At 44.2% G+C, this 26,569-nt stretch overlaps 1 protein-coding gene across 1 annotated transcript in view; it reads right to left on the bottom strand.

Annotated features, from left to right (window-relative positions):
• Positions 1–26,569, bottom strand: part of Ttc19 (tetratricopeptide repeat domain 19) — a 44,719-nt gene that overhangs the window by 10,263 nt on the left and 7,887 nt on the right. Inside the window, exons 7-9 of the mRNA XM_076542588.1 lie at positions 25,270–25,364; positions 2,098–2,252; positions 483–645 (exon numbers count right to left, since the gene is read on the bottom strand). Coding sequence (XP_076398703.1) covers positions 483–645; positions 2,098–2,252; positions 25,270–25,364 — 413 coding nt within the window. The remainder of the gene's footprint in view (positions 1–482; positions 646–2,097; positions 2,253–25,269; positions 25,365–26,569) is intronic.

Below are 26,569 nucleotides of genomic sequence, written 5' to 3'. Positions count from 1 at the left end.
GAAGAACTGTACCTGTGAAAACAATTTAAGAATCTGTCAAGCACTAGAGACAAGAACCTATCACTGCAAAGTATTCTCTACCTTCACATGGTCATGCAGAGAGATGGAAAGTGTGTGAATTCAGCAAAATAGTACATTAGCACACATGCATTTTCTGTCCTGATTTAGCCAGCCTTTTAACTCAGAGCAGGGGTTCTCAACCTCCCTAATGCTGTGATCCGTAGCTCCTCATGTTGTGGTGACCCGAACCACAAAATTACTTTCATTGCTACTTCATAACTAATCTTGCTTCTGTTTCAAGTTGTGATGTAAATATCTGTGTTTTCTGATGGTCTCAGGTGCCCCTGTAAAGGGCTGTGTGACAACCCCCAGGTTGAGACCACTGACTAGGGTTTTCCTCACTGTCATTTGCCCCTCTCCACCCCGTTTTACCTCAGAGCCCAGCAACACCCTTCTGAGAACCAGTCCCTTCAGCTCCATACCTCTGTGTGTCAAGATGGCAGCCAGATTGCTGAGCACCATGTGCAGCTCAGGATGATTTATCTCTCTTGCCAGATCTGACGCCCTCTGCATATAAATGTAGGCATCATCAAAGCGTCCCTGTGCATCCAGAGTAGTAGCCAAGTCACTCATCAGCACAATGGTCTAGAAGAGAGAGCAGCCTTTTCTTTACAAATACACCGACACAGAACATTAGCCTGACGTTTGTTACGGCGCACACACATCTTCAACTCCATTAAAGGGCGAACTGCAGGGATCTGTGGACCCACACTGTGCTGCAGACATTGTCAGATCCACACTACAGCCAGCAATGATGAAGCCTCAGAATGGGAACAGGCTATTCTGCTCTAGACGTTATGGAGTTAGCAGCAGGGGTGAGAAGCCAGCATTCCGAGTGCTTTGTACACCTCACTGCATTACAACAGCATTCCTGCCCCGATCCTGAGCCTCACCTGCCTTATGGGGGGGGGGGGGTCTCTTTAAGACTTTGAAAAAGAGAGGGAGCTGGTGCTCCAATTCAGGTTTGCTTCTTACTGTGACATGCCATTCGGGCTCTAGGAACTAAGTCCTAAATATTCCGTGTTCGGTCTTGTCTGTTTTATATGGTGGGCTGCAGGCATTCAGATGATCTCAATTCTGTGTTTAGCATTCTAACAAGGCTTTGTTTTGCCTGCTTTGAAAAATCATACAAAATAGCCGGGGGGTGGTGGTGGTGTACACCTTTAATCTCAGCACTTGGGAGGCAGAGCCAGGTGGATCTCTGTGAGTTCGAGGCCAGCCTGGGCTACAGAGTGAGTTCCAGGAAAGGCACAAAGCTACACAGAGAAACCCTGTCTCAAAAAACCAAAAGAAAGAAAAGAAAAGAAAAATCATACAAAATTCTGTGATAGAGGTTTTAAAAGTTGTTTAAGGACTACGGCCATGGATCAGTGGTAGAGCCCTTGCCTTGAATTTATGAGGCCCTAGGTTTAATCCCTAGTCCCGTCAAAAAGAAAAAAAGAAATTTTTAAGTCCCTATTTCACCTCCCACAGTTACCCAGGAGGCAAAGACACTCATATATTAACTAACATTTACTTAGAAGGTTCTGACTGGTATGGAAGACAGTTCTATAATGCAGTGGTTATGGTGTTGCTTCTAATTGGTGTGCAGAGATTCAGGTCAGTGGTAGCGCACTTGCCGGTGCAAAGCCCCTGGGTCTAGTCCCCAGTACGGGGAGACACTGGGTTAGACATGCTTTGTAGGCAGAGCCAGTGACTAGTCAGCAATCTCAAACCCTCCTTGAAACAAGTAGTAAGTAGCTGGGAACTTGAAAGCTGGTGGAAAGAAAGTGAGCAGACTGTGTATAAACCTTTATACCCTCACATGCAGTTCAGCCTGGCCACGCCCATAACTGATGCTAGGCACTGAATCTAGAGCCTCACCAATGCTAGGCAAGCTCTCTACCACCGAAATATACCCAGTCCTTTGTCTGTTTCTCCTTTTGACAAGTGACCTAACTTGGCCAGCAGCCTTGAACCTGTGACCTTAAGACCCATCTTCAGAGTGCCTGCTTACCACCAGGCCTGGCTGACCTCAGAACTGCCTTCCTCCTTTACCTGTGGGTGTCTTTCTCCTTGTATTCCTTGACAAATCTGCAGGGCTTTTTCATACATCCTCTGTGCCTGTGATAGATGCCCAGAGAACAGCAGGTAGCGTGCACAAGAGTCTAAGCTCATGCCAAGGAGGAGGTAGGTATTGGCTTTCTCTTCCACTAAGAAAGAAAGAAAAGCATCGTGAGAATGCAACAACTATTTACAAAGGTGAGAAAAGGAGCTAATCTACTTCTTCATTGTGGCCACCAGGTTCCACTGAATACTTCAGGTCACTTAAACTCCTAACTACAGGAGTTGTGTGTTTGGATGGCCCAATTAAATGACCAAAAAAAAAAAGACAATTTTCACCAGAAATCATGGAACACTCCACCCCCATTGTGAGTAGACTAAAGAGTTCATAGATCAATTCAAATATTGGGTATTTTAAATTGGAAACTAGTAATCAGAAAAGATGACTAAGTTAGCTGGGCTTGGTGGTACACACCTTTAATCCCAGCATCAGGGAGGGCAGAGGCAGGAGGATCTCTGTAAGTTAAGGCCAGCCTGGTCTACAGAGTGAGTTCCAGGACAGCCAAGGCTATGTAAAGACCCTGTCTCAGAACAATCACCAAAAACAAAACAAAAAAAGAAACTGCACCATAAAAGAACTTCCACAAAAATAATGAAAAGGCTTCTCTGCCTGCTGTCAAGAGAAAACTTCACACAGGTACAAAAATGGCTTAAATTTTTTTTTAATTACACATTATAAGGAGTCACCTGCTTGTAATGGCAGCACAAATATGTGGGTTAACAGAAACCTGTGGGAATAACTTCCTCCTTCTATTCTGTGAGTTCCAGGGATTAAACCAAGTCTTCAAGTAGCTGCCTTTACCTTCTGAGTTATTTCACTGGCCCAAAAGGACTTCCAAGGAAACAATTGTAAATGTTTTTATTTATATATATAGGTGTTGTGCCTGCATGTGTATGTCTGTGCATCACATGCATGCCTGGGCCCTCCAGAGGCCACAAGATCCCCAGGAGCCAGAGTTACAGACATTTGGGTGCTGGGAATGGAACCCAGGTCCTCTGAAAGAGCAGACAGGGCTCTTAAACCATGGAGCCAGCTCTACAGCCCCACAAAATTATTTACTGACACAGGATTCTTTGAAATATAGGAACTGCTGAAGTCAGGCAAGAAAAAAAAAATCAGATAGTTTAATAAAAATTGAGTAAGAAGTTCAGGCCATTTATAAGAGCCCAGAGGGTCATTTGAAATATAAGAAGCATATTTATTTTTCCAAACTTTAATTATATATTCCATATATTATTTCTAATCATAGAAAAACATGCTACTTAAAAAGTCAGTATATGAAGAAACCAAGATTTGTTATAGAAACCTATTCTTTTTTTGTTGTTGTTTTTTGTTTTTTTGGAGACAGGGTTTCTCTTGTGTAGCTTTGCACCTGTCCTGGAACTCACTTCACTCTGTAGCCCAGGCTGGCCTCGAACTCACAGAGATCCACCTGGCTTTGCCTCCCAAGTGCTGGGATTAAAGGCATGCGCCGCCATGACCCGTCTAGAATGCTATTCTTAAAATACAAGAAAAGGGAATTCTCAAGTACACAGGGTACAAAAACAGCTCAGTACATATACTACATTAGCACGGAAAGTGGGTTAAATAGGAACCTGAGGAAGTGCTACAGCAACAAGCTGCCTCTATAAAGTAAAAATAGAAGCTCCATTAGGAAAAGATTATCTCTAGGAAAACTCAGCACAACACAGTCCTTCCCCAGCCCCCACCCCGACCCTGTGGTAGTTTGAATGTAATTGGCCCTCATAAGATCATAGGGAGTGGCACTATTAGGAGGTGTGGCTTTGTTGGAGAAGTGTGTCACAGTGGAGGTGGACTTGGAGATCTCATACATGCTCAGGCCATGCCCAGTGTCTCAGTTCACTTCCTATTGCCTGTGGATCAAGATGTAGAACTCTCAGCTCCTTCTCTAGCACCACGTCTGCCTGCCATGTCTCGCCATGATGCCAGGTCCCACCATGATGATAATGGACTGAACATCTGAACTGTAAGTGAGCAACCCAGTTAACTGTTTTCCTTTAGAGTTGCTGTGGTCATGGTGTCTCTTCAGACATATTCAGGGAAACACAAGAAAGTCTACAGAACTAAAGCTGTTTGGCGACCTGGAACATCCTGAATTTTCTGCTATACTGACACTTTCCTTGGTCAACAGAGGTCATCTTCAGCACTTCCCACAACACAATGGTAGACTCTAAGGTGTTTATTTCCAAGAAAATGACTGATAATTGGGAACCTTTCTGCTAGGCACAGCTGAGCTCCCAAGGACCACAAATGGAAAGCATGGGAGCCCAGTTTCTGTTGCCCCTGCAAATGGTCTGAATATCTATGAATCCAGAAATTAAGGCCTTCTAATTTGTACAAAATGGAGAGCCAGACCTGAAACCCTCACATCATACACAGCATACCCCACATGTACAATGCAAGTATCTACACAGTGCAGATATATCACCAACATACTGGCGAATGTCCACTGTGTCTTTCCTCCACTGGAAAGTCAGCTCCCCAAGGTTATGACTCTGTAACTACAGCTCAAAGCCTAACAGAGTGGCTGGCTGGCTCTAATTTCTTCAGTAATTGGTTTGTTGAGTAAACAAATGAAAAGAAGTAAAAACAAGGGTACTGAAGTGAATGTGGAAGATATAATAAAGTTTATCAATTATAATTACAGAACTTAAAAACATTAACACCACTATAAAAATGCAGCAAGGAAAGCCATTACCAATCAGTAAGAAAATGATGTTACAAGGCAGACCTAGGCAAACTGCCTGTAAGGTTGGGGTTCCCCATCTCATGTCATATTGAAAAGCAAACCAGACCACTGAGAAAGAGAAGCAGGAGATAAGGCTAGGGACCAAACTCAGGCTGCCCGCTGCTATGAAGGATCAGCAAGGTAACCCCATGGCTGCTGGCAGTCAGTGCCCATTATAAGAACACATTCTTTTCATGTGGTCATTGCTGGCTTCCAAGATCATCCCTTGGAGGAAGGGGACTATCAAATACCCAGTAACAGCTAAAGGACGTTTCACAATCAAAGCTTACCATGTAGACACACTTTGAAAGATAAGAGATCCCCAGCACTACAGGTCTGCATAGCTCTGTAAAGGACCTCAGCACAAGGCTTCCTTGCACCAGGCCATGGACAGCACCAAAACTGATCAGATCTAGGCACTCACTTCTGTCCTACCAAATCTTCACTTTCTGTTTGCATTTAATGGGCACAGTCTCACAAAGCATCACAGAATAAAACCCCAGACTTCAACCCGTGGTGATTAAACATTAGCAAATCTTTATCTTTAAAGCAGAGTTCTCTACTTGTATTCCTTTCCTCCTCCCTGATTTTAGCATGAAACACTGAATGAAGGTAACTCTAGCAGGCTTATGCTGCTTTTTTCTGACTGGGGAAGGAAGTTGTATTTTGTGAACCCATCCCTTTAGCATTCTCTTTTGAAACAGGGTCTCCCCTTTATATTGCCTAGTCCTATCTCAACTTCCTGAACTCAAGTGAGGGACCCTCCTACCTCAGCCTCCCAGAGTTCTAGAACTATTGGGTGTCTGTGATCCTTATCATGAGCTAATTGTACTCATGAGTTAACTGCACTCACTAAAAGCATCCAGCCAGTTCTACAAAAGATGCTCTTTTTGGCCAAGTCTAACTTATTTCAGATGTTCTAAATCAGCAGTTCTCAACCTGTGGGTTTCGACCTCTTGGGAGTTGTCAAAGGATCCTTTTACAGGGGTCACCTAAGACCACTGGAAAACAAAGATTATGTTATGAATTGTAAATACATCATGATTCATAACAGTAGCAGAATTATAGCTATGAAGTAGCAAAGAAAATAATTTTGTGGGGGGGGTCACACAACATGAGGGTATTGAAGGGTTGCAGCATTAGGAAGGTTGAGAACCACTGATCTAAATGGTCAGGCTTGACTATTTAAACCAAAAGAAACATTAAGTAAACATTACAGCCCTTACTAGTAATACTGTGACTTGGCTGCCAAGTACTGATGGCCCTTTTCAAAAGAGAAAACCCTATTATCTTCTTGTATGGCTTCTCTGGAAATTTACTGTTTTAATAAACATTTCACTGTTCTAAAAATAAACTAAACTAGGTAAAATATTTGGAGGGAAGTATCTGAGTTTAACATAGTAAATGATTTTAAACAAGACACAAAACTCAAACTACAAAGGAAATGTCCAAAGATTCTATTAATACTCAAATTTTAATCTCTGTACATCAAATACATACATATATATAAGATACCACAAAAATATAAGATACTCAAGTTCGTAACTCTCACATGCCATTAAGAAAAATAACCTTGCCAGGTGGTGGCAGCACACACCTTTAATCCCAGCACTCAGGAGGCAGAGGCAGGCAGATCTCTGTGAGTTTGAGGCCAGCCTGGTCTTTAGAGCAAGTTCCACAGTAGCCAGGGCTACAGAGAAACCTTATCTTGAGGGGAAAAAAAAAAAAGGAAAACAACTCCAGTCATCAAGATGACTCAATGGGTAAAGTCCTGCACACAAACCTGACAATCTGAGTGTGGACCCCAGTGTAGGGTGGAAAGGGCCAAGGAAAAAAACACGCTGACCCTGACTAGACTCAAGACTTGAGCCAAGGAAAAAACATCCTGACCAGGACTTGACACCAGGGCTTAAAATCCCTGAGCTTGCCCCAGAGTCAGGCTGCAGAATCCCACCAATCCCTAAGCACAGAATCCCACCAATCCCTGAGCACAGAATCCCACCAATCCCTGAGCTTGTCCTAGAATCAGACTACAAAAACCCACCGATACCAAGCCACCCTGAAAAGCCTCCCCACCTCAAAAAAAAAAAAAAAATCTATATAAGCCCTTTACCCTGATTCAGTTTGCTGCTGCTTCTCACCTTAGAGGCAGCCACCCTCCTGGATTTTTCCTTCCCAATAAACTCTGTCTGAGTGAGGTCTGCTGTGCAGTGTGACACTTTTGCTGGAGTGGAGCTCAGCTGTAACAACTCTCACCAGAATGGGAACACAGCAGAGCTCTAACACTTCTCCAGAGCAGAGCAGAGCTGAAGGAGCTCTAACAACTCTGCTAGGGAACCTTCCCCTGGAGCAGGGCTGTAAGCTGCTATGCTTACAGTGACTTTGTGGTACTCCTTGGCTCCTGACTGTCAGGACACCTTTCCCTCTGAGCAGCCACGCTTACACTCGATAGCAGGTCGTGGATAGGCTCTCCTGGGGCCTGTGCTCCCCCTTGAGGTCTGGAGTTGCACTGGCATCCTATCCCTCATCTCCAGTCTACCTGCAACAGACGCACCTTCCAGCTTACTGGTGATCATGGCCAAGCTGGGGCATCCAGACCTATAAATACCCTACATCTTGGCATGGGAGGCTCCCCAAAAACCCTCTCCAATGGCTCCAGCCTCTCCTTAAGGCCATCCAGGCAGCCCTTCTCCCTCTCAAAGCTAAAACAGGGCACAGCCGCCTCCTCCATGAAGGCTGCCCTCCCTGGCTCTAGTCCTGAAGGGGCTGACCTTCCCCCAGCCTATCCTCTCTCTCAGTCACTTTCTGTCCCTCCCTCTAAGATACCTCCCCTGTCCCCAGCTAATCCTTTCTCTCCCCCCCACACCTGTGCTGGCACTCCTTACCAACCCCCCTACAATTCTTTCTTTGTGTGAAGCCCCACCAACAGACCCTGATGCCAACACCCCTTTCCTTGTTTACTGTCTCCTCCTCAACCTCAGATCTTTACAACTGGAAACAACAGAATCCCCCTTTCTCTGAGAATCCCCAAGGTCTCACTCCTCTTTTAGACCATCTTCTTTACTCATCAGACCACTTGGGAGGGTTACAACAACTCCTCCAGGCCCTCTTCACCTCTGAGGAATGAGCGCGCATCATCTGAGAAGTCAGGAAACAGGTCCCTGGTCGCCATGGCCACCCACTGTTGACCTGGCCACTCTCGACTCAGTTTCCCCTTTGATTCGTCCTGACTGGGACCCTAATTCCATCTCAATTAGGCAAGGAGCATCTCCAGATCTACCACCAGGCTCTATTGGCGGGGGAGGTCGGTCTCAGAGATGCTGCCAGGAAACTCACTAATTTGTTAAGTTTAACCAAGTTATCCAGGAGCCATCAAAATCCCTCCCCCTTCCGTTTTTTTAGAGTGCCTTATGGAAGCTTACAGGTTATATATTACCATCAACCCCGAGGCAGAAGAAAACCGATGGGCAATTAACATTGCTTTTGTGGTTCAAACATCCGACATTCGGAAAAAAAAAAAAATTAAAAATTGAAGAGTTTGAAGGAAAATTGCTTTCAGAATTAGTTGAAATAGCGGCATGAGTCTACACTAACCATGAACTGGCAGAAGACTGCCAAGGTCAAAGGACGGCCCAGATCATGCTGGACTCATGGCAGAATGGCACTTCAGCCAACCAGCAAATGCGGCCCAATAATCAACCTCGCCACAGGGCCAACACCCCACAGGGCCAACACCCCGAAGCCACAAAAGCAGGCCCCAATGGGTGTTTGTTTCTACTGTCACAGCTCAGCCTTTGGTATACAACTGCCCAGAGCTTCAGGAGAGACTCCAACGGCCCAAGGTCCTTGACCCATCACAGGCTAAGGCTGTTAGGGCTCAGTTTCCCTCCTCTTGCCCAGATAACTTGAAAGGTGGAGGGATAACCTACTGATTTTTCTAGTTGACATGGGCACTAACTTCTTGATTCTCATGCAATGCAATTCAAAGGACTCTTGACTAAAGGACAAACCATTGTCAAGGGGGCATTCAGATACCAAGGGGCAGACTGTAGATTTGTGTACAGGGACCTTTATATATTCCTTTTTGGTCATTCCTGAATGCCCATATCCCCTATTGGGACCAGATCTCCTCCATAAGCTTGAAGCCCACATCATCTTCCAGGACAACGAAGCTTCAATAAAACTGTCTCCGATGCCCCAACAATGAGCGAGATAACATTACCCCTTCACCAAGAATACCTGTTGGCATTGGCTCCTTGCCAGCCAAAGGGAAAAAAAGACAATCACCCCTCCTGTCTCAACTCATAAAAGAAATCCCACGAGTATGGGCAGAAACCAACCTACCAGGGCTGGCCCAACATCAGACCCCTATTGTGAGTCCAACTAAAGGTGGATGCAATGCCCTTATGGGTCCTCCAATACCCTATTTCTCCTGAGGCCCATAAAGGAAACAAAATGCACATTGACAGGCTTAAGGCAGGAATCCTGGTCCCATGCCAATTACCATGGAAACAATGCCCCCCCCCCCCCCGCCCCGCCTGTCCAAAAGCCTAGCATAGGGGACTTCAGAACAGTCCAGGGCTTATGAGAGATAAACAGGAGGGTGGAGGACATCCATCCCAAAGTGCCTAACCCATATACCGTCTTGGGCTGCCCCCAAGCCACACAGTTTACACAGTCTTGGATCTCAAAGATGCTTTTTTCACAAACCACTGGCCCAGACAGCCAGCCTGTGTCCGCCTTTGAATGGAGCGCCTAGAGAACAGATTCAGATTTAATGGACAGCTGACCTAGACAAGACTACCAAAAGGCTTTAAGAACTCCCTCACCAGTTTTGATGAGGCTCTCCACCAGGACTTAGCTGAGTTCTGCCAAAAACACTCCAGTATGTAGATGACCTTCTAATTGCAGCAAGAGAAGAGAAATGTTTAACGTGACCACCCACTTCCTCCAGACCCTGAACCAGCTAAGATAAGGTGTCTGCTACAAAAGCACAACTCTACACCTGACAGGTAGAATATCTGGGTGTCAGCTAAAAGATGGATAGCAGTGGCTGTCAACAGCTTGAACCGAGACCGTAACCAACACACCCCAATCCACAACCAAAAGCCACATAAGGGAATTCCTGGGTTCAGTGGGATGTTTCCACCTCTGGATTCTGTGGTTTGCAGAAACAGCCACCCTCTCTATGAATTCACCAGAGGAGAAAAAGGTCCCCTTGAGTGGGGGACAGAGCAGGAGCAGGCTGCCCTTCCAGATATAGCCAAGTCTTTTCAGTTGTTTGTAGACGGGGGTGAGGGTGGGGTGGGGTCGGGTGTGGGGGGGGTACACGACAACACGAAAGGAGTGCTGACTCACAAGTGGCCTGGAGAGAACTGTGGCCTACCTATCCAGAGATTGGACACCACAGCCCGGGGTTGGCCCCCAGGCCTACAAATTATCATGGCTACGGTCCTACTAGTCAAGAATGCTGACAGACTTACCATGGCTCAACTCTAGCCATCACCCCCCCCCCCCCCCCATTCAATTGAGACTGTGCTTACAGGCCTCCAGGCCCTCGGGTGACCAACACCCAAATGACTCATTATCAAGCCCTCTTATTGGACTCTCTTTGGGTCTTCAACAGTTTCCTGCCTTAAATCCTCCTGCCAGGACACAACATGATTTTTTTGGGAGATCTTGGCTCAAACCTAGCAGGTATGGCAGGACCTGAGAATGAGCCATGGCCAGAGGTTGATCTGGAGATGTTCCCAGATGGAAGCAGTCACATGACACAAGGCAAATGCCACATGGGAGCAGCAGTTGTCACACTGGACAGTCCTGTGGCAGAGTGCCCTTCTACCCAGCACGCCAGCACGAAAGGCGGAGATGACGTCACTCACTAAAACCCTGCTTCTGGGGAAGGGTAAAGCTGTCAAGATTTCCATCCATAGCAGGCATGCCTTTGCCACATACCCTTACCCAGAACGGGGACTCCTGACAACCAAGGGAAAGACTACTAAAAACAAACAAGAAATTTTGGACCTCCTCTAGGCCCTTCAGGTCCCTCATAAAGTGGCAATTACATTGCCCAGGTCATCAAGGACAGACAAAGGAGGTGATGGGAAACAGAAAAGCACATGAGGTTGCCTGACCAGCAGCAGAAAAGACCTTCATCGGGATCAGGAATGTCCTGTCCTTAATGTCTACTTTGCCCCAGGACATACAATATGGGCCTGAGGACGAAGAGACCTGGAGATAGACCAAAAATGGGTGTCAAGAAGGAAAATGGAGAAAGACAGGTGATGCCACTTGATACTGCCAAGATCTATAGGTAGACGGTTGGTCCTACAGCTCCACCAAGGGACACACCTAGCAAAGGACAGCTGCTGCTTAGCCACACCTATTTTATCCTTAGTTAATAGTCTTTTACAGGATATTACTACCACCTGCCTGTCTTGCCAACAAACCAATGCCAAAACTCACAAAGAAACAGGACAAGGTAAAAGAGAAAAGGGGTATAGCTCCTGGCAGGTTTTGGGAAATCGGCTTCACCAAGGTAAGGCCCAGAAGGTCCGGCTTTAAATGATATGGTTGATACATTCTCTGACTGGATTGAAGCATTTCCTACTAAAAAGGAAACTGCCCTAACAGTGGCTAAAAAGCTATTAGAAGAGATTGTCCCCTGATTTGGGGTGCCTGTAGCCCTGGGGTCCAATAACAGCCCTTCCTTTGTTCCTCAGGTTACTCGGGGCATTGCTAAGATGTTGGAGACTGGAAACTTCATTGTGCTTACAGACCCCCAAAACTCAGGTCAGATAGAAAGGATGAATAGAACCCTACAAGAAACCTTGACCAAACTGACCCTGAAGACTGGTGCAGACTGGATCATGTTCCTTCCCATGGCCCTACTTAGGGCCAATAACACTCCCCACCTTTTCAGACTAACACCCTTTGAAATCCTCTATGGGAGACCGCCCCCCAAAATCCCATATTGAGCCAAGAGGCTCTAGCTGAAAGTTCTAACCACCACCTGCTTCAACTTATCTAGGCTCTCCACACCTCCCATCAACGAACTGATAGATGCCTTTCAACCTGAACCATTAGAGCTCCACCTGTTCAGACCTGGCAACCTCATGTGGATCGAATGCCATCAAGCTGAGACCTTGTCTCTTCGGTGGAAGGAACCTCATTCTGTGATCTTAACTACCCACCAGTTATAAAGGTCAACAGCATCAAGCCCTGGATCTATCACTTCCAGATTAAACTTGCATCCATCTAAGAAACCCAAGAAGCAAGAACCTGATGATGGAGAATTCACCAAGACCCCAAGGACTTTCTAAAGATAAGACTTATTTCTCAACCTTCTCAATGATAATGTTGTTTGCCCCAGGACATTACTAGCCCAAACTCTATCTGTGGAGGCTGTCAAATACCCAAACAGGACAGAACATTTCTGAAATATGACAGGAAACTTATATCTCAGCCATCAATTTTAAACTAGACCTTTTTATCTTATGGCCCACTAAAGGGGGTTACCCTCTATGCCCCCCAAAAGGGAAAATATTCTGATGATTCTTGGACCATTGGGTGGTAGCAGAAAGAAACTTTGAGGCAGACAAAATTATTTGTCTGCAGAAAAGGGGTCCACACGTACCACTGAATATCAATTTCATTGTGACCACTGGGGATGTGAGATGTGGGTCCCAGGGTGGGGAATCAACAGGGATAAAGACATAGTCACACGGAGGAAAACTTCCTGTGTTGTCCCTAGGACATGTAATCCCACCACAATTACCATTAAACATTGGGATTTGTTTCTCCCTTTTAGATGGGACACAGGGCTAACCTGGGGAATCAGGACAAGCTAGGCAAAAACCCAGGAATGGAATTCCATCCAGAAACTAGCTTTGCCCAGTCCTCCTAGACCCATGTAACCTCTGGGTTATAAATAAAATAAATAAATAAAAGATCAGCCTCTTCTCCTCAAAAAGGAGGTCATACCTTTGGGGCCCCAGCCATCACCAGACCTAAGGGATTTAGTCATCACTAGATCTATGGGGCTCAGCCGTCACCAGACCTATGGGGCCCAGCCATCACCAGATCTATGAGGCTCAGCCATCACCAGACCTAAGGGGTCTAGTTATCACCAGACCCAAGGGGCCCAGCCATCACCAGACCCAAGGGGCCCAGCCATCACTAGACCTAAGAGGCCCAGTCATCACCAGACCTAGGGGGTCCAGCCATCACCAGACCTAAGGGGCCCAACTATTACCAGACTCACCAGACCTATGGAGCTCAGTCATCACCAAATCAATGGGGTCCAGTCATCACCAGATCTAAGGAGCTCAGTCATCATCAAATCTATGTGGTCCCAGTCATAACCAGCCCCAACCCTCGTGATCAATGTCCCCCTTCTGCCTTTAGATACTGCTCTGCTGGAGAAATCACCCCTGCTTGGGATACTCAATGCTACATATGCTTATTTGAATTCCACCCATCCTAATCTCACAACTGATTGTTGGCTTTGGCTAGACCCCAAACCTCTCTTTTACACTGGGATCACCCTCAAGGAAGGTAACCCATCAACCCCACTAGTTCCCCTTGCATCCACCACAGCTCTCTACCCATGGACACCCAACCTAATTTTGGGGGACCTCCAGGGAGAGGGAACCTATTTTTGCACTTTCAACTACCCTCTAGCAATATCACCCTACTCCTCGATTTGTACAAACTCCTGCACTTATGTCCTCCCTAACACCAAATGGGCTGCCTTAAACAAAAATACCCTCTTGGTGGCCCCCCCATCAACTTGGTTTGCTTGTACTTTGGGGATGACACCTTGCTTCTCCCTAGGACATTCCACTGAAGAAGACAAACCTGAGCTTTGTGTATTAGTTCTTTTGTGCCTCAAGCCCTATACTATGAAGGGGAAGCAAGGAGAATGCATATGGGGACTACAGGCTTACTACACACTAGGAGGACACCTGCTATACTTGTCTCTTCCTATCAGGATTGCAGGGTCAACAGCCCTTTGCACAGTAGCCTTAATCACTGGGGACTGTAACTTGCAGGTCTTAAGTGAACCAACCAACAGAGACATTTACCACCTCCATTCTTCCATCTCTTTCCTAGAAAATCAAGTTGACATGCTGGCTGAAGTGGTCCTGCAAAACTGCCGTGGGGTGGATCTATTTTTCTTTAGGGAGGGAGATTTATGCATGACCCTGGGAGAAACACTGCTTCTATGCCAACCATTCGGATGTTATTAGAGAGACCCTAACAAAAGTTAAAGAAAAATCTCCTCACTAGGAGGAGGAAAGAAAACAAAGCTCCAACTGGTACAAACCACTTTTCAACTGGTTCCCCTGGTTGACAACCATTGCCAATGTCTAGTAGGTCCGCTAACCCTCCTGTTTCTTGTTCTACTGATTGCCCCCTGCATTTCCAATGCCATTACACACTTTGTTCAAGATCACATAGGTGCTGTCATGTGCGTGATTCTAAGGGCACAGTACAACTCCTATTCAAGGCCCTAGATGAAGAGTCATCTAATCAGTCACAAGACAAGAGGGGAATGAAGGGAGCAGGCAAAAGCATCTTGGCCTGAGTACTGCCATTGTGACTTCAGACTCCATTTACCTGTAGGGTGAAATAAAGTTCAGGTTCCTAAGCCCTAGGGGAGCTGAGAACTTCCCAATGGCTGATGAACCTCCTCCCTAAGCACAGAAATCCTTGTTATGCATCTTTAGTTCTCTAAAAACATTATGGCTGCTGGGCGGTAGTGGCACATGCCTTTAATCCCAGCACTCAGGAGGCAGAGCCAGGAGGATCTCTGTGAGTTCAAGGCCAGCCTGGGCTACCAAGTGAGTTCCAGGAAAGGCACAAAGCTACACAGAGAAACCCTGTCTCAAAAAAAAAAAAAAAAAAAAAATATATATATATATATATATATATATATATATATATATATATATATATATATGGCTATTCCTAACAACAGAAGGAACAAATGAATCTGATGGGTTGGACAATGATGGAACATACAAGGAAAGTTCCTAATCTTTGATTTCGGACTGGTGAAAATTCTAACTGTAACTTGGCAACAAATGTTTGTGGTTTTATGCTCATAAGCTCCACTTCTGCCTCTGCTCAGGGCTGTCAGGAAAAACAAGGCTCCTGGGTCCTTGTCCTACAGCCCTGATCAATCAGTGACCTACTTACTTAGTGATTTAATGAAATCTTTGGGACCAGTAAGTCTTGTGTCTCTCCTTCCTCGTGGCACATAATGGACTATATGGAACAAAATCTCCACAATACAATGCTCCACAGAAAAAGCAAACAGCAGGAAGTAACTGTACAATGTGATATCATTCATATAAAGTTGAAAAACATATTAGTCCTTCTACGTCTTGCATATTTATACATACATAATAAATAGGTAAACAAGAGTAAAATCAGGACAGTCATCATACCTGGGCAGGCTTAACAACAACAAAACAAAACAAAAGGCCCTAAAGCAACCAGATAAGATACTGAAGTTTGATAAGGTGGGGTTGTTAGAGACGTCCCACTCCACTCTTCTGGAGCTTTCCTTTAACACAGCGAAACAGAAGAAAAGCGGAGAACTGTCTCCAGATCCGCAGGTCAAACACTAAAACTCGGACAAAGTTCACTAAAAACCAGCCAGACTTAAGAAATGTTTCAAACACTTGCCGCTAAGCCTGAAAACCAGACTTTGATACCAGAGACGTACAGAATGGAGAAGTCAACTCTTACAAGATACCCTCTGAACTCCACATATGCACCAACACACAAAGTTAAAATGGAAGACATCTAGATGTGTAAGTAATAAAGGAAAAAAGGTTGCTAAATATTCAAGAACCTGATCATTCTAATGGACAAAACACAGAAACTGTGTCACAGCCTACATCAATACAATTCCACAATGACAAAACAAAGGAACAATGATCCCAAAGACATAAACAAGTGCTGAGCATAAAATACTAGCATTCAATGTTGTGCAACAACATACTGAACAATTAACTTTCAAGCAAGTCTAGTTTTCTCTAGAGATAGCAATAAATCTATCTGTTCATCTTGGTACCAACTTATATATAAGATTTTCCTAAAACAATTATTTAGTATTGGTAACCAATGAACAAAAAAAGGAGGGAAGGGGCAGACACACAACTGTCAGAAACAACGGTCACAATTCTCTACCTCCCCAACTGTAAACCTTGGAATACCATCATTAACTACTGAGAAGCAATTAGTTCGGTAAAGTGGCCCAAGGGCTGGTGTGTGTATGATCAAGAACCTGACAAACACATCCAGGAGAGCCCAGGTAAGGAAAGAAAGGAAGACTAAACACTGTTCCAGGGAAATCCATTCCCCACCACAAGCTTGCTCAGAAAATGAGCTATCCCAAATCCCTCCATCAAGACTCTCCTGGGCCAGCAAAGACGGCTCAACAGGTAACAACACTTGCTGTAACTACCAGACAACCTGAGTCTAATCCCTGGAACTCAAGTAAAGGGGAGAAGGGAAAACAGACCCCAATCAAGTTCTCCAGGCCCCACAGCAACTGTCTTTATAAGGTGAGCTGTTAACCTGTTCACCATCCCTGGCATTCTTAAATCTAAGCCTGTTCTGTCTTTTTTTTTTTTTTTTTTTTTAAAGATTTAATTATTATACAGTGTTCTGCCTGCAGGCCAGAAAATGGGACCAGATATTTTTACAGACAGTTGTGAGCCACCATGTGGTTGTTGGGAATTGAACCTGGGTCCTCTAGAAGAGCAGCCAGTGCTCTTAACCTCTGAGCCATCTCTTCAGCCCCCACTCTACCTTTTTAAAAGACTCCAACTCTGCCTTAAGAAAGAAAGAACATAAGGTATGTGATGCAATTCCAGTCAATGAGAAGAGGACAGATTTATGTTCGGACTCCAAGAAAGACCACTCTGACACTTTTCCTGTGGACACTGCACTTTGGGATGAGGTTCCTGGAAACCGCTTTCCATCCAGAGAAGCGGAGGGAAGCCAGACAGAAGTGACGGCACAGGTGGGAAGAACCTGACCTGCAGGAGTTCAACGAGCCACCCGCCCATCAAACTCAGCTGGTACTCTCTGCTCCTGCTGATGGTAAAGACTACTAACTTACCCAGATGGTAAATGCCAAAAAACACAGAAATACAATGCAAATCCAATAACATACTTTGGGGACTGCCAAAGTGATTTCATGCAACTCACATGAAAAATGTCAATTCATGTGAAAACTAGGGGAAATTTCTATCCAAGTAGCATGTGACCTGTGCTACCACAAATTTATACTGGATATAATTTAACAATGTTGACTCTTATAAGACTCATCTAATAAATAGAAAATTCTGAAGAAAATTGTTCTGAATGATAATTTCCTATAACAAATTAGTGGTTAACTTTACAAGTAAAGTCTAGCTAAATTAAAAAGAGAAATACTAGCCGGGCGGTGGTGGCGCACGCCTTTAATCCCAGCACTCGGGAGGCAGAGGCAGGCGGATCTCTGTGAGTTCGAGGCCAGCCTGGGCTACCAAGTGAGTTCCAGGAAAAAGGCGCAAAGCTACACAGAGAAACCCTGTCTCGAAAAACCAAAAAAAAAAAAAAAGAGAGAGAGAAATACTAAAATTCTTTAGAAAGTTAGAACAGGAAGAAAAAATGAAATGTGTAAAGCTGGGTGACAGGTGACCTGTCTGACTTGTTGAAAAAGACCCTTCAGGGTACTGTGCCCCCGAGTAACAGGCCTTTGCCTCACTTTCTGCAATTCAAACCCAAAAACAATGCCTAGCACAAAACAGCTACTCAGTATTTATTAAAAATTAATAAAAGTTGGGGCTGAACAGATGGCTCAACAGTTAAGAGTGTGAGATGCTCTTGCAGAGGTCCAGAGTTCAATTCCCAGCTCCCAACTGCTGTAAACCCAGCTCCAAGGGTTCCAAAGCCCTCTTCTGGTCTCCATAGTAACCTGCACTCATGAGCTTATACCCACACACAAAGTAAAAAAAAAAAATTTGTTTTAAAAACAAATAAAATACACATTAAGTATCATGCACATCATAAAAATACCCTAAAGTGAACACAAACTATGTGACTCACTTATACACAATAATAAAACCCTGGGACTCCAAGGCCAGCTGGCCCAGTGAGTGGGAACAAACAGTAAGAGACACTGTCTGCCACAAAGTGCAAGGTATGAATGACACTCAAGGTGTCCTCTGACCCCCAAACATACAACCATGGAACTCACCCCCCACAAGAAAAGCACAAATGATAAGCCTCACTACACATATATTCTGTCAATAAAGCTGATAAGGGTCCAGAAGTTAATGTGCTTCAAGAACGGGCACACAGCCTTATCACAATAATAAAAGCCAGCAGTTAACATCTTCTGAGTTGCACCTATGCATTAGTCACTACTCGAATGCTTTCTACACATTAACTCATCTAATTCCAAAGATCCAAAGGGAACACTGCTCTTAATTTTCTACTAGACAAGAGATTAACTAATATGACGAAATCGGCTACAACTCCAGCACCATGTCTGCCTGCCTGCTGCCATGCTCCCCACCATGGTCATGGACTCACCCTCTGAAACCTGAAGCCCCAAATAAACCCTTTCTTCTGTAAATTGTCTTTGCCATAGTGTCTTATCACAGCAACAGAAAAGTAACAAAGACAAGAACTAAGCCCCACAAGTTGTCCACTGACCTTTATAGACACACAGACACACTGTGGCACACGTGAATGCCTGGGCGTGTACACACGTACGTACGTACATACGTACGTACGTGTACATACATACACACACACACACACACACACACACACACAAATAAATGAATAAAATTATTTTAAAATAAAAATTTAAATCAACAAGAAAGCAAGTTAACTCCAAAGAAAACAAAATGTTGAAAATAAAATTGGCAATAAAATTATATAATCATGTTACCTGGCTCAGCAAGTAATGTTATTTATATGTTTATGTATAGGCACAACTAAAAATTGTAACCTTAACTTTTCTGTAAGTCAACACCTTCCAAAATTTAAAATTAGGCAACAATAATTTTATGTTTTCATGAAAGTACAAGAGCTTAATAAGCACTGTCATGTAAACCCAAGGACTCCACCCCAGAGTCCACATCTGAAAAGCCAGGGATGCAGCTCACTTAAATGGGAAGGCAGAAAGAGGTGGATCCTGGGGATCCTAATGGGCAAGCTCCAGGTCAGAGACACCAACAAGGTGCAAGGTTGACTTCTGGCGTCCACTCACAACTGCGTGGAACACAGCACCCATGTGTACACACAGTCAGAGAAAAACATGCCAGGAGGAACTGGTTCAGTTGAAAACAGATGGGCTGGGGTGTGCCAAAGAAATGCCATTCTAAAGTAAATCTTACAATACGTATGACTTTTAATACTATAATGTGAGCTGTAGAAATTAAGTTGGGAGAAAAATACATATTCATCATAAAAGTAAAATATGCAGAAAAACACAAGTGAACTATAAATTTATACATCTCAAACAACCAGAGAAAATATGCCTAATTTTTAAATCATTCAGCCTGGGTCTATTTATTATAGAAAATTAAGCTCTTCCAAACTACATATGCTACTCTGTAATTGAAGTGTATGTTTTGTCAACACTGAGGGCAGCGCTGCTAACCTTTAATTTGAGACAGTCTCTTACTGGTCCAGAGCTCATGGGACTGGGGCAGACTTGACTGGCTAGCCAGTGAGCCCCAGAGGTCCCGTCCCTAGCTCCCCACTGCTGTTATTACCAGAGAACTGTTCCACATCCAGCTTTCTGATGTGGGTGCAGGGACAGAACCTAAGTTCTCACGCCTGCAAAGCAAGCACTGTATCAGCTGAGCCTTCTCTCTACCCTCATTTTTTTATGATGCTTTCCTCAGTAATTACACATGTATCTATACTATAACACGCAGGACAAAAAACCCAGACCAATTTTTAATGTCATTTTCACTAATGTCCTTTTGGTACAGGGCTAGTCATACAGAAGACACACAAATTTTGTGTTATGTGCCAGGTGCATGTATGTGAATGGTATGCCTGCATGTGGAAGCCATAGATTAACCTCAGTGTTGTTCCTCATGGGCTTTGTTTTTGAGACAAAGTCTCTCACTGGGACCTAGGAAACACCAACAAAGCTAGGCTAGCTGGCCAGGAACCCCCAGGGATCCTAAGGTCTCTGCCTCCCCAGCACTGGGCTTTTCATCATGCCTTTTTATACGGATTCTTAATAAGAGCTATTGGGGTCCATCCCAGATAACTCTTCCCCAGAGTCCAGAAGAGGTGCTACAAGCAGCTGAGAATCTAATCTGAGGGATATTGAATGAATCTACATACATTCAGCTCTTTTAGTCCATTCACTTTATTCTTCTAAGTCAAAGCTGTGGGGGTACCTGTTTATATATACCTACAAGCACTAATTCCTTGGCAATGCAATGCCAGGCTTGAAGTTTTCAGGGTCATGGAGAGAGGTGATAAGATCCACAAAAGGAGTGGTAACTGTCAGCTTTCATTTACAACCCAAAGGGGAAGTGGCTAATAGAAGTTCCCTGGTAGGGTCAACTAAGGGCTAAAATCAATTAGGGGATCTAAAAAGGAATTCCTGAGCTCAGAGCATATTCCTGAAGTGGCTAGGTAAAAGGTTCGGAGTCTACATGTCAGTATAATCTCGAGTCAAGTCAAACTGTCCTTTTGTCCTTTGGGTGCCACTTCTCCTCGGTGGCTCCGTTTTCTTGCAGGGTAGGGGAAGTGTTCTCAGTTACTAGGCAACCTTCGTAACAACATGTAGCATTTGGTTCATAAAAACACTTGGGTTCTGAGTTAACTGCTAAAGGGGGGAATCTTTAGAACTAAGGATAACACTTGGGCTATGGAATTAAAGAGGAGGATTTCAGCTTAATTTGCACAAGAAATAAAGCTCGGCACCTATCATGCCCCTGGCCTTGGCGGTTGTCTCACTGGGTCAGTGGGAATATTTACCTATCTCAGTAACTAGCAGGTGGCCGAACACCACCCTGGGAACTGCAAGCAGTAAACCTCTTAAATTAGGGTCTTGTGTTAAAAAACCGGGGTGAAGGTGAGGGGTTAAGGTCAGTGGGGTTAGCTTCTCTTATCTGAAGGCGAGATGAACTAAGGGCACACTAGCACTCATCTACCTGCAGGCTGTTCTTGGAAGTTTGAGAAGTGTTTCAGATGAAATACTTTTGTTGGGAGATGGCAGTGGCCAGATGTCTGCTAAGGAAGATAATTATAGAAAGGTAGACTCTAAGTCTATGCTAGAAAGAGGAACAAAGACCTGATTATGGGAAAGAGGTCTTGACTGTGTGACTTTTTCCAACACAGGTGGGGAACATTATCCAAATACCCTAAATGTATAGGGGGAGTTGTGCCCAATAAATGATCAATCACGTCATCAGAAGTTCTTGGGAAAAGAATCAGATGGGAAGGCTACAATAGCACACAAGAAATTCACTGCAGGAAACAGCGAATACAGTCAAAACTCCCTGAGTTTTGGCGTCAACCTCCACCAGAGCCCCTGGCTCTAATGGGTCATCCTTGTCAGTGCCAGCTGAGTTCCTGCTTCATATTTATGCGGCTCACAGCAGGTTCTGAGGATCAAACTCGGATCTAAATGTTTGCATAGAGAACATTTTAAGGAGTAAGCTTTCTCCTCAGCATTCCCTTTCTTTGTTAAGACAGAGTCTCACTCTGTAGCCTAAGCTGTTCTCAAACTCACAGTAATACTCTTGCCTCAGCTCCCCAAATGCTGAAAATGCAGGCATGAGCCACTACACTTGAATTTGGTAAATCATTTACCATGCCAGAGTCTCATGCTAGAATTTATATTTTAAAAAGCAAGGTATGGAAGGTATGGTGGCATGTGCTTGTAATACTAGCACCAGGGAAGCAGAGACAGGGGGATTCCTGAGGCTTGATGACCAGCCAGCCTAGCCTACTTGGTAAGTTCTAGGCCAGTAAGTAAACCTGACTCCCCAGAACACAATGGCCAGCATCTGAGGAACAACATCCAAAACTGTCCCTTCCATGCACATAGATGAGCAAGCACACTCACACACTCACTCACACGCACACACGTGCGCACACACACACACACACAGAAATCAGTTTGCATAGCTAACAAGAATTCTTTTGTAGGGCTGGAGAGATGGCTCAGCAGTTAAAGTCACTGACTGCTTCCAGGACTCAGGTTCAAATCCCAGCACCCACACTGCAGCTCACACCTGTCTGTAACTCCAGTTTCAGGAGACCTGACACCCATGGCAAAACACTAATGCACGTTAAAAAAAAAAAAAAATTTGCCTAGAAATAACAGAAATATATTTATACAGTATATTATTAAAAGTTGGGTTACAATATAAACAGCTGTTCTTTCTTAGCAACAGGATTATCTTCACTTTCTTCATAATGTTCTCCAGAATTTTCTTTAGAAAATTAGTAACTATTTTTGGAGTTGGAAAAAGCTCTATACTCTTAACAAAGGAATAAAGACTATAATAAAGTTATACTTTTAAGTTTTATACTCTTAATCAAGGAATTAAAAATGCAGATCATTTGGTAAAGGGCTTGCCTAGCTCTGAGTTCCATCCACAAGACAACAGAAACCAATATGGTAGAATCCTAGCACTCAGAAGGTGGAGGCAGGACGATGAGAAATATAAAGTCATCCTTGGCTATATAGTAAGTTTGAGGCCAGCCTGAGATACATGAGATCCTGGACAGAGTGAGTGAGAAAGACAGACAGGGATTAAATCAAGGGCCACTGACAATGGCTCACACTGGTGAAGAGGCTGAGGCAGAATGAGTACCTTAAATGTGATGCCAGTCTGGCCTATACAGCAATGTCCCTTCTGAGAGAGAGACAGAGAAGGGGGGAGGAAGAAAAGGGGAGATGGGGGAGAGAGAGTGGGGAGGGAGGGAGAGACAAAGAAGCAGGAAAAAATACTAGTAATAAATATTCCAATGCACAATGGCAAGGGTGTGGACACTGAATGACTAATACTCTGTGACTGGGCCTTGTTCATACCTTCTCTGGGCTTCTTCAAGCTCTTCCAAACTGCACTGAACTCTATGTACTTGCTGCTCTGTGCCAAGTTTTGTGTTCTTTCAGGAATTACTGAGCCCGTTAGGTGCTAGGCACTCTTCCAGGCACTAAGGATTCAATACAACAGATGACATCTTGATTTCTCTTTGGTAGAGAAGACAAATACTAAAGAGTTGTACAAAACAATGTACTTCTACTGGTAATACAGACACAAGCACATAACACCCACACTTCAACACACTACTTTGGTACAAGGATGGTAAAGAACAGTTAAAGGACAGAGACTGAACGACACCAAATGGGAAAAGATGCCTGTGTTAGGACAGGCCTCTGAGGAAGACACTGAACTTGAATGAAGTAAGGCAGTGAGAGAGCAGTCTAGGGGAAGGCATATTGAATGAAAAGGCCTTGAGATGGTGTGGGCTTGAGATTTGCAAGACCAGGGAAAAGAGCAATGTGGCCAGTGAAATGAGCAGGGAAGAGAAGATAATGAAGCCACAGAAGCAGGTGGAAGCCAGGTCGTGGATCCTTGTGAGGATCATGAATTTATTCTAAAGGCAATAACGAAGCAATAGGGTGTACAAGATTAGTTTGCCTGCTATGTGGACAACAGATTACTTGAGGGAGTAAAGGGAAGGAAGCAAGAAAACTGAGATCAGCATGCAGGCCACAAGGATGATGACCTCCATGAAGCAGTGGGTAAGAGGGTGAGAGATGTAGTCTAATGTGGATGAATTTTCATAGTTGATCTAATAATGTAACTTGTTGGTAGACTAGGTATAAGGAAGAAACCACAGAAAATTCTTAGGTTCTCTGCCCAAGCTACTGGGTGAATGCTGGTGTCACTAACCTGGGGCTGACCAGAGAAGAAACTTTTGAGCAGCAGAAATGAAGAGACCCATTTTGCACATATCTAATGTTGGAAAACCATTAAACAGTATACTCAAATATAAGACTAGACCCATAAGTGCTGTCTTGGTGCCAGCTGGGAGGTATAAATATAATAGTTCAATGTTATGGGACTACATGACATTTCCTAGGGTGTGAGCCAGAGGAAAAAGAGGGCCTCAGAGGCCAGCCACTATCTGGAAATAGGGATGATGTAGGGAAAAGACCAATGAGACAGATGCCCCAGAAGTCAAAGGATATTTTTTTCTGTAGGAGACAGCACTGATCCCATGAATCAAAGCTACTAATGAGTAAGGCAGTTCAATGCTAGAACTTGGAGACATTGTGGAGTGGTGGTGAAGAAAATCTACGTTCAACAGAAGAAGACTTCAAGGCACAGACAACTCTTCCCAGGAGCTCTGCTTTGGTCTCATGGTCTCCTAGCATCTTGCTCCCTCTTGGCATGGAGTCAGTACATAACAAGTTTCTCCATGAGGGGCTGGAGAGATGGCTCAGAGGTTAAGAGGACTGACTGTTCTTCCAGAGGTCCTGAGTTCAATTCCCAGCAACCACATGGTGGCTCACAACCATCTGTAATGAGATCTGGTGCCCTCTTCTGGCCTGCAGGGACACATGCAGGCAGAACATTGTATGCATAATAAATAAATAAATCTTTAAAAAAAAAAAAAAAAAAAAAAGTTTCTCCATGAATGTAAAATCTGCAAATTCCTAGTACTTCAAATCAAGTAAGAAACCTAAGCAAAAGCCGAGTGTAAAGGCATACACCTTTAATCTGAGCCTCAAGAGGCAGACACAGGTGTATCTCAGAATGAGAGGTCTATATAGCAAGCTCCAGGCCAGCCAGGACTACATGAAACCCTATCTCAAAAAAAAAAAAAAAAAAGCACTTGAAAGTTCCCCTCCCACCCAACTATGCTCTCAGCCTTCATGAGTGCAGATGGCCTGCATGAATATGAACTTTCTCTTTTTCCTTAACCTGCTGCATATTTAGATTCATTTTCTTTCTCTCCCTAATTTAGGGATTTGTACCTGGCAGGCAAGTGCTCTCCCATTCAGCTATATTTTAAGAAGTGACTGAACAAAAAGAAAAGACTTGCCTTTGTATTTATCAATTTCCAAAGATTACAAATGTAGCAGAGATTAGCAGAGAAATTATCAACCTGCCACCTAAGAGGCCTCGTCATTTCAACAAACACCCTACTTCAAGTGGCATCCTCATAGCCACTTACTTCCCAGAATGGATAATTTGCCCTCCCACAACATGGGCTCTTTCCCTTAATGAACATCCAGCAATGGAAACCTTTGTGGAGAAAACCCAACACCTAGACAAGTCAATTTTCCTACCTGACAAAACATCTTCTGCTAATTCCTTTTCTCTTTCAATTTTTTCCTCTAGAGTTGCAATGCAGAACTCATAGCCAGCAAGGGCGAATTCCTGTCTGGAAACAAGTATCAACAATCAATCAGCTGTGCTCACCTTCTCTCAAACTCCTCTTTACCCTCATAATCAGAGCTCTGGTCTAAGCATTACCAATAGGGGGAAGTTTGTATCTCTGGGCTGTCAATCTGCATTTCCCCAAAGTTTGTTTGCTTTTAAGTCATTTATTTAATTAAGGGATGCTGCCAACATTTTCACTGCTGTATAACCCCTAGTCTTTCATCATCTCCCATTATAGAGTTTCAAGTCTGTCTCTCCACATGGCAAAGCCCCACCCTGAGGCTCAGACTCCAGGCCCAGAGGTTCCCAACTGTTGCCATCATGCACTTCTGGGAAACTCTGGGGGCTGAACATTTCTCTCAAGCTGTGTTTTGACTTATTCGACATTTATTCTATGGAAAAAATACTAGCTATGATATGGGAGAGCTTGATGACAGTCCTGGGCTCTGAGATGAACTGAGGAGGCACACAAGCACCTAGATCGATGCTGGATAGCTTTTACAGAGATGCAAAGGAACATGGAGAAATTCCTTCTCCAACTCCAGTTCTTGCTTTCACACTGGCTCTACTTTCTTACCACAACTGACATTGTGAAGTTCATGCTTTATCCTCTAGTGCTTCGCCAGGAAGGATCTGATGAGCCACTGTTCTGCTTTATTCTCAGAATAAAGCATCTTCTTCCTTCTCCAGTCCCAAACCTTGGTAGAAGAGATGCCTCCAGCCCCATGGTAAGAGAGGCTACCTCAAGATGCTGTCCAAGTAAAAGGTCTACAGACAACTCCCTATCTTGGCCTTTTCCTGCAGTACCCAGGGCCTCAAATATGCTAGGCAAGCACTCCAACACTGTGCTACACCCCAACACTCAGTCAGTGTTTTCTTATCTCATGCTTCCCTTAACAAAACAACGTGAAAAAAAGTAAAGCAACTTAAGTACTAATTGTTAATAGACACTGTAAAAGCTTTCGACTTATGAATCTTTCTTATTTTTTAGCATTCATCATTTATTTGCTTTGAACTTCTACTCGTCAGAGGAACTGAGACATCATTAACATCTAGATCTGTAGGATGCTACTATCAAGAGTAGCCACAACTGCAATGTTCTCTGGCACCAGCCAAACTTGAAACTCAAGATTTGAGTCAAGAGCTATGTTGTGTTTTATGTCTGTAATCCAGGCTAGCCTATGTTACAGAACAAGCCCCCATCTC

This window comes from Peromyscus maniculatus, chromosome 8, assembly GCF_049852395.1.
Source record: "Peromyscus maniculatus bairdii isolate BWxNUB_F1_BW_parent chromosome 8, HU_Pman_BW_mat_3.1, whole genome shotgun sequence".
NCBI lineage: Eukaryota > Metazoa > Chordata > Mammalia > Rodentia > Cricetidae > Peromyscus > Peromyscus maniculatus.
This window is presented reverse-complemented; position numbering and strand designations above follow the sequence as displayed.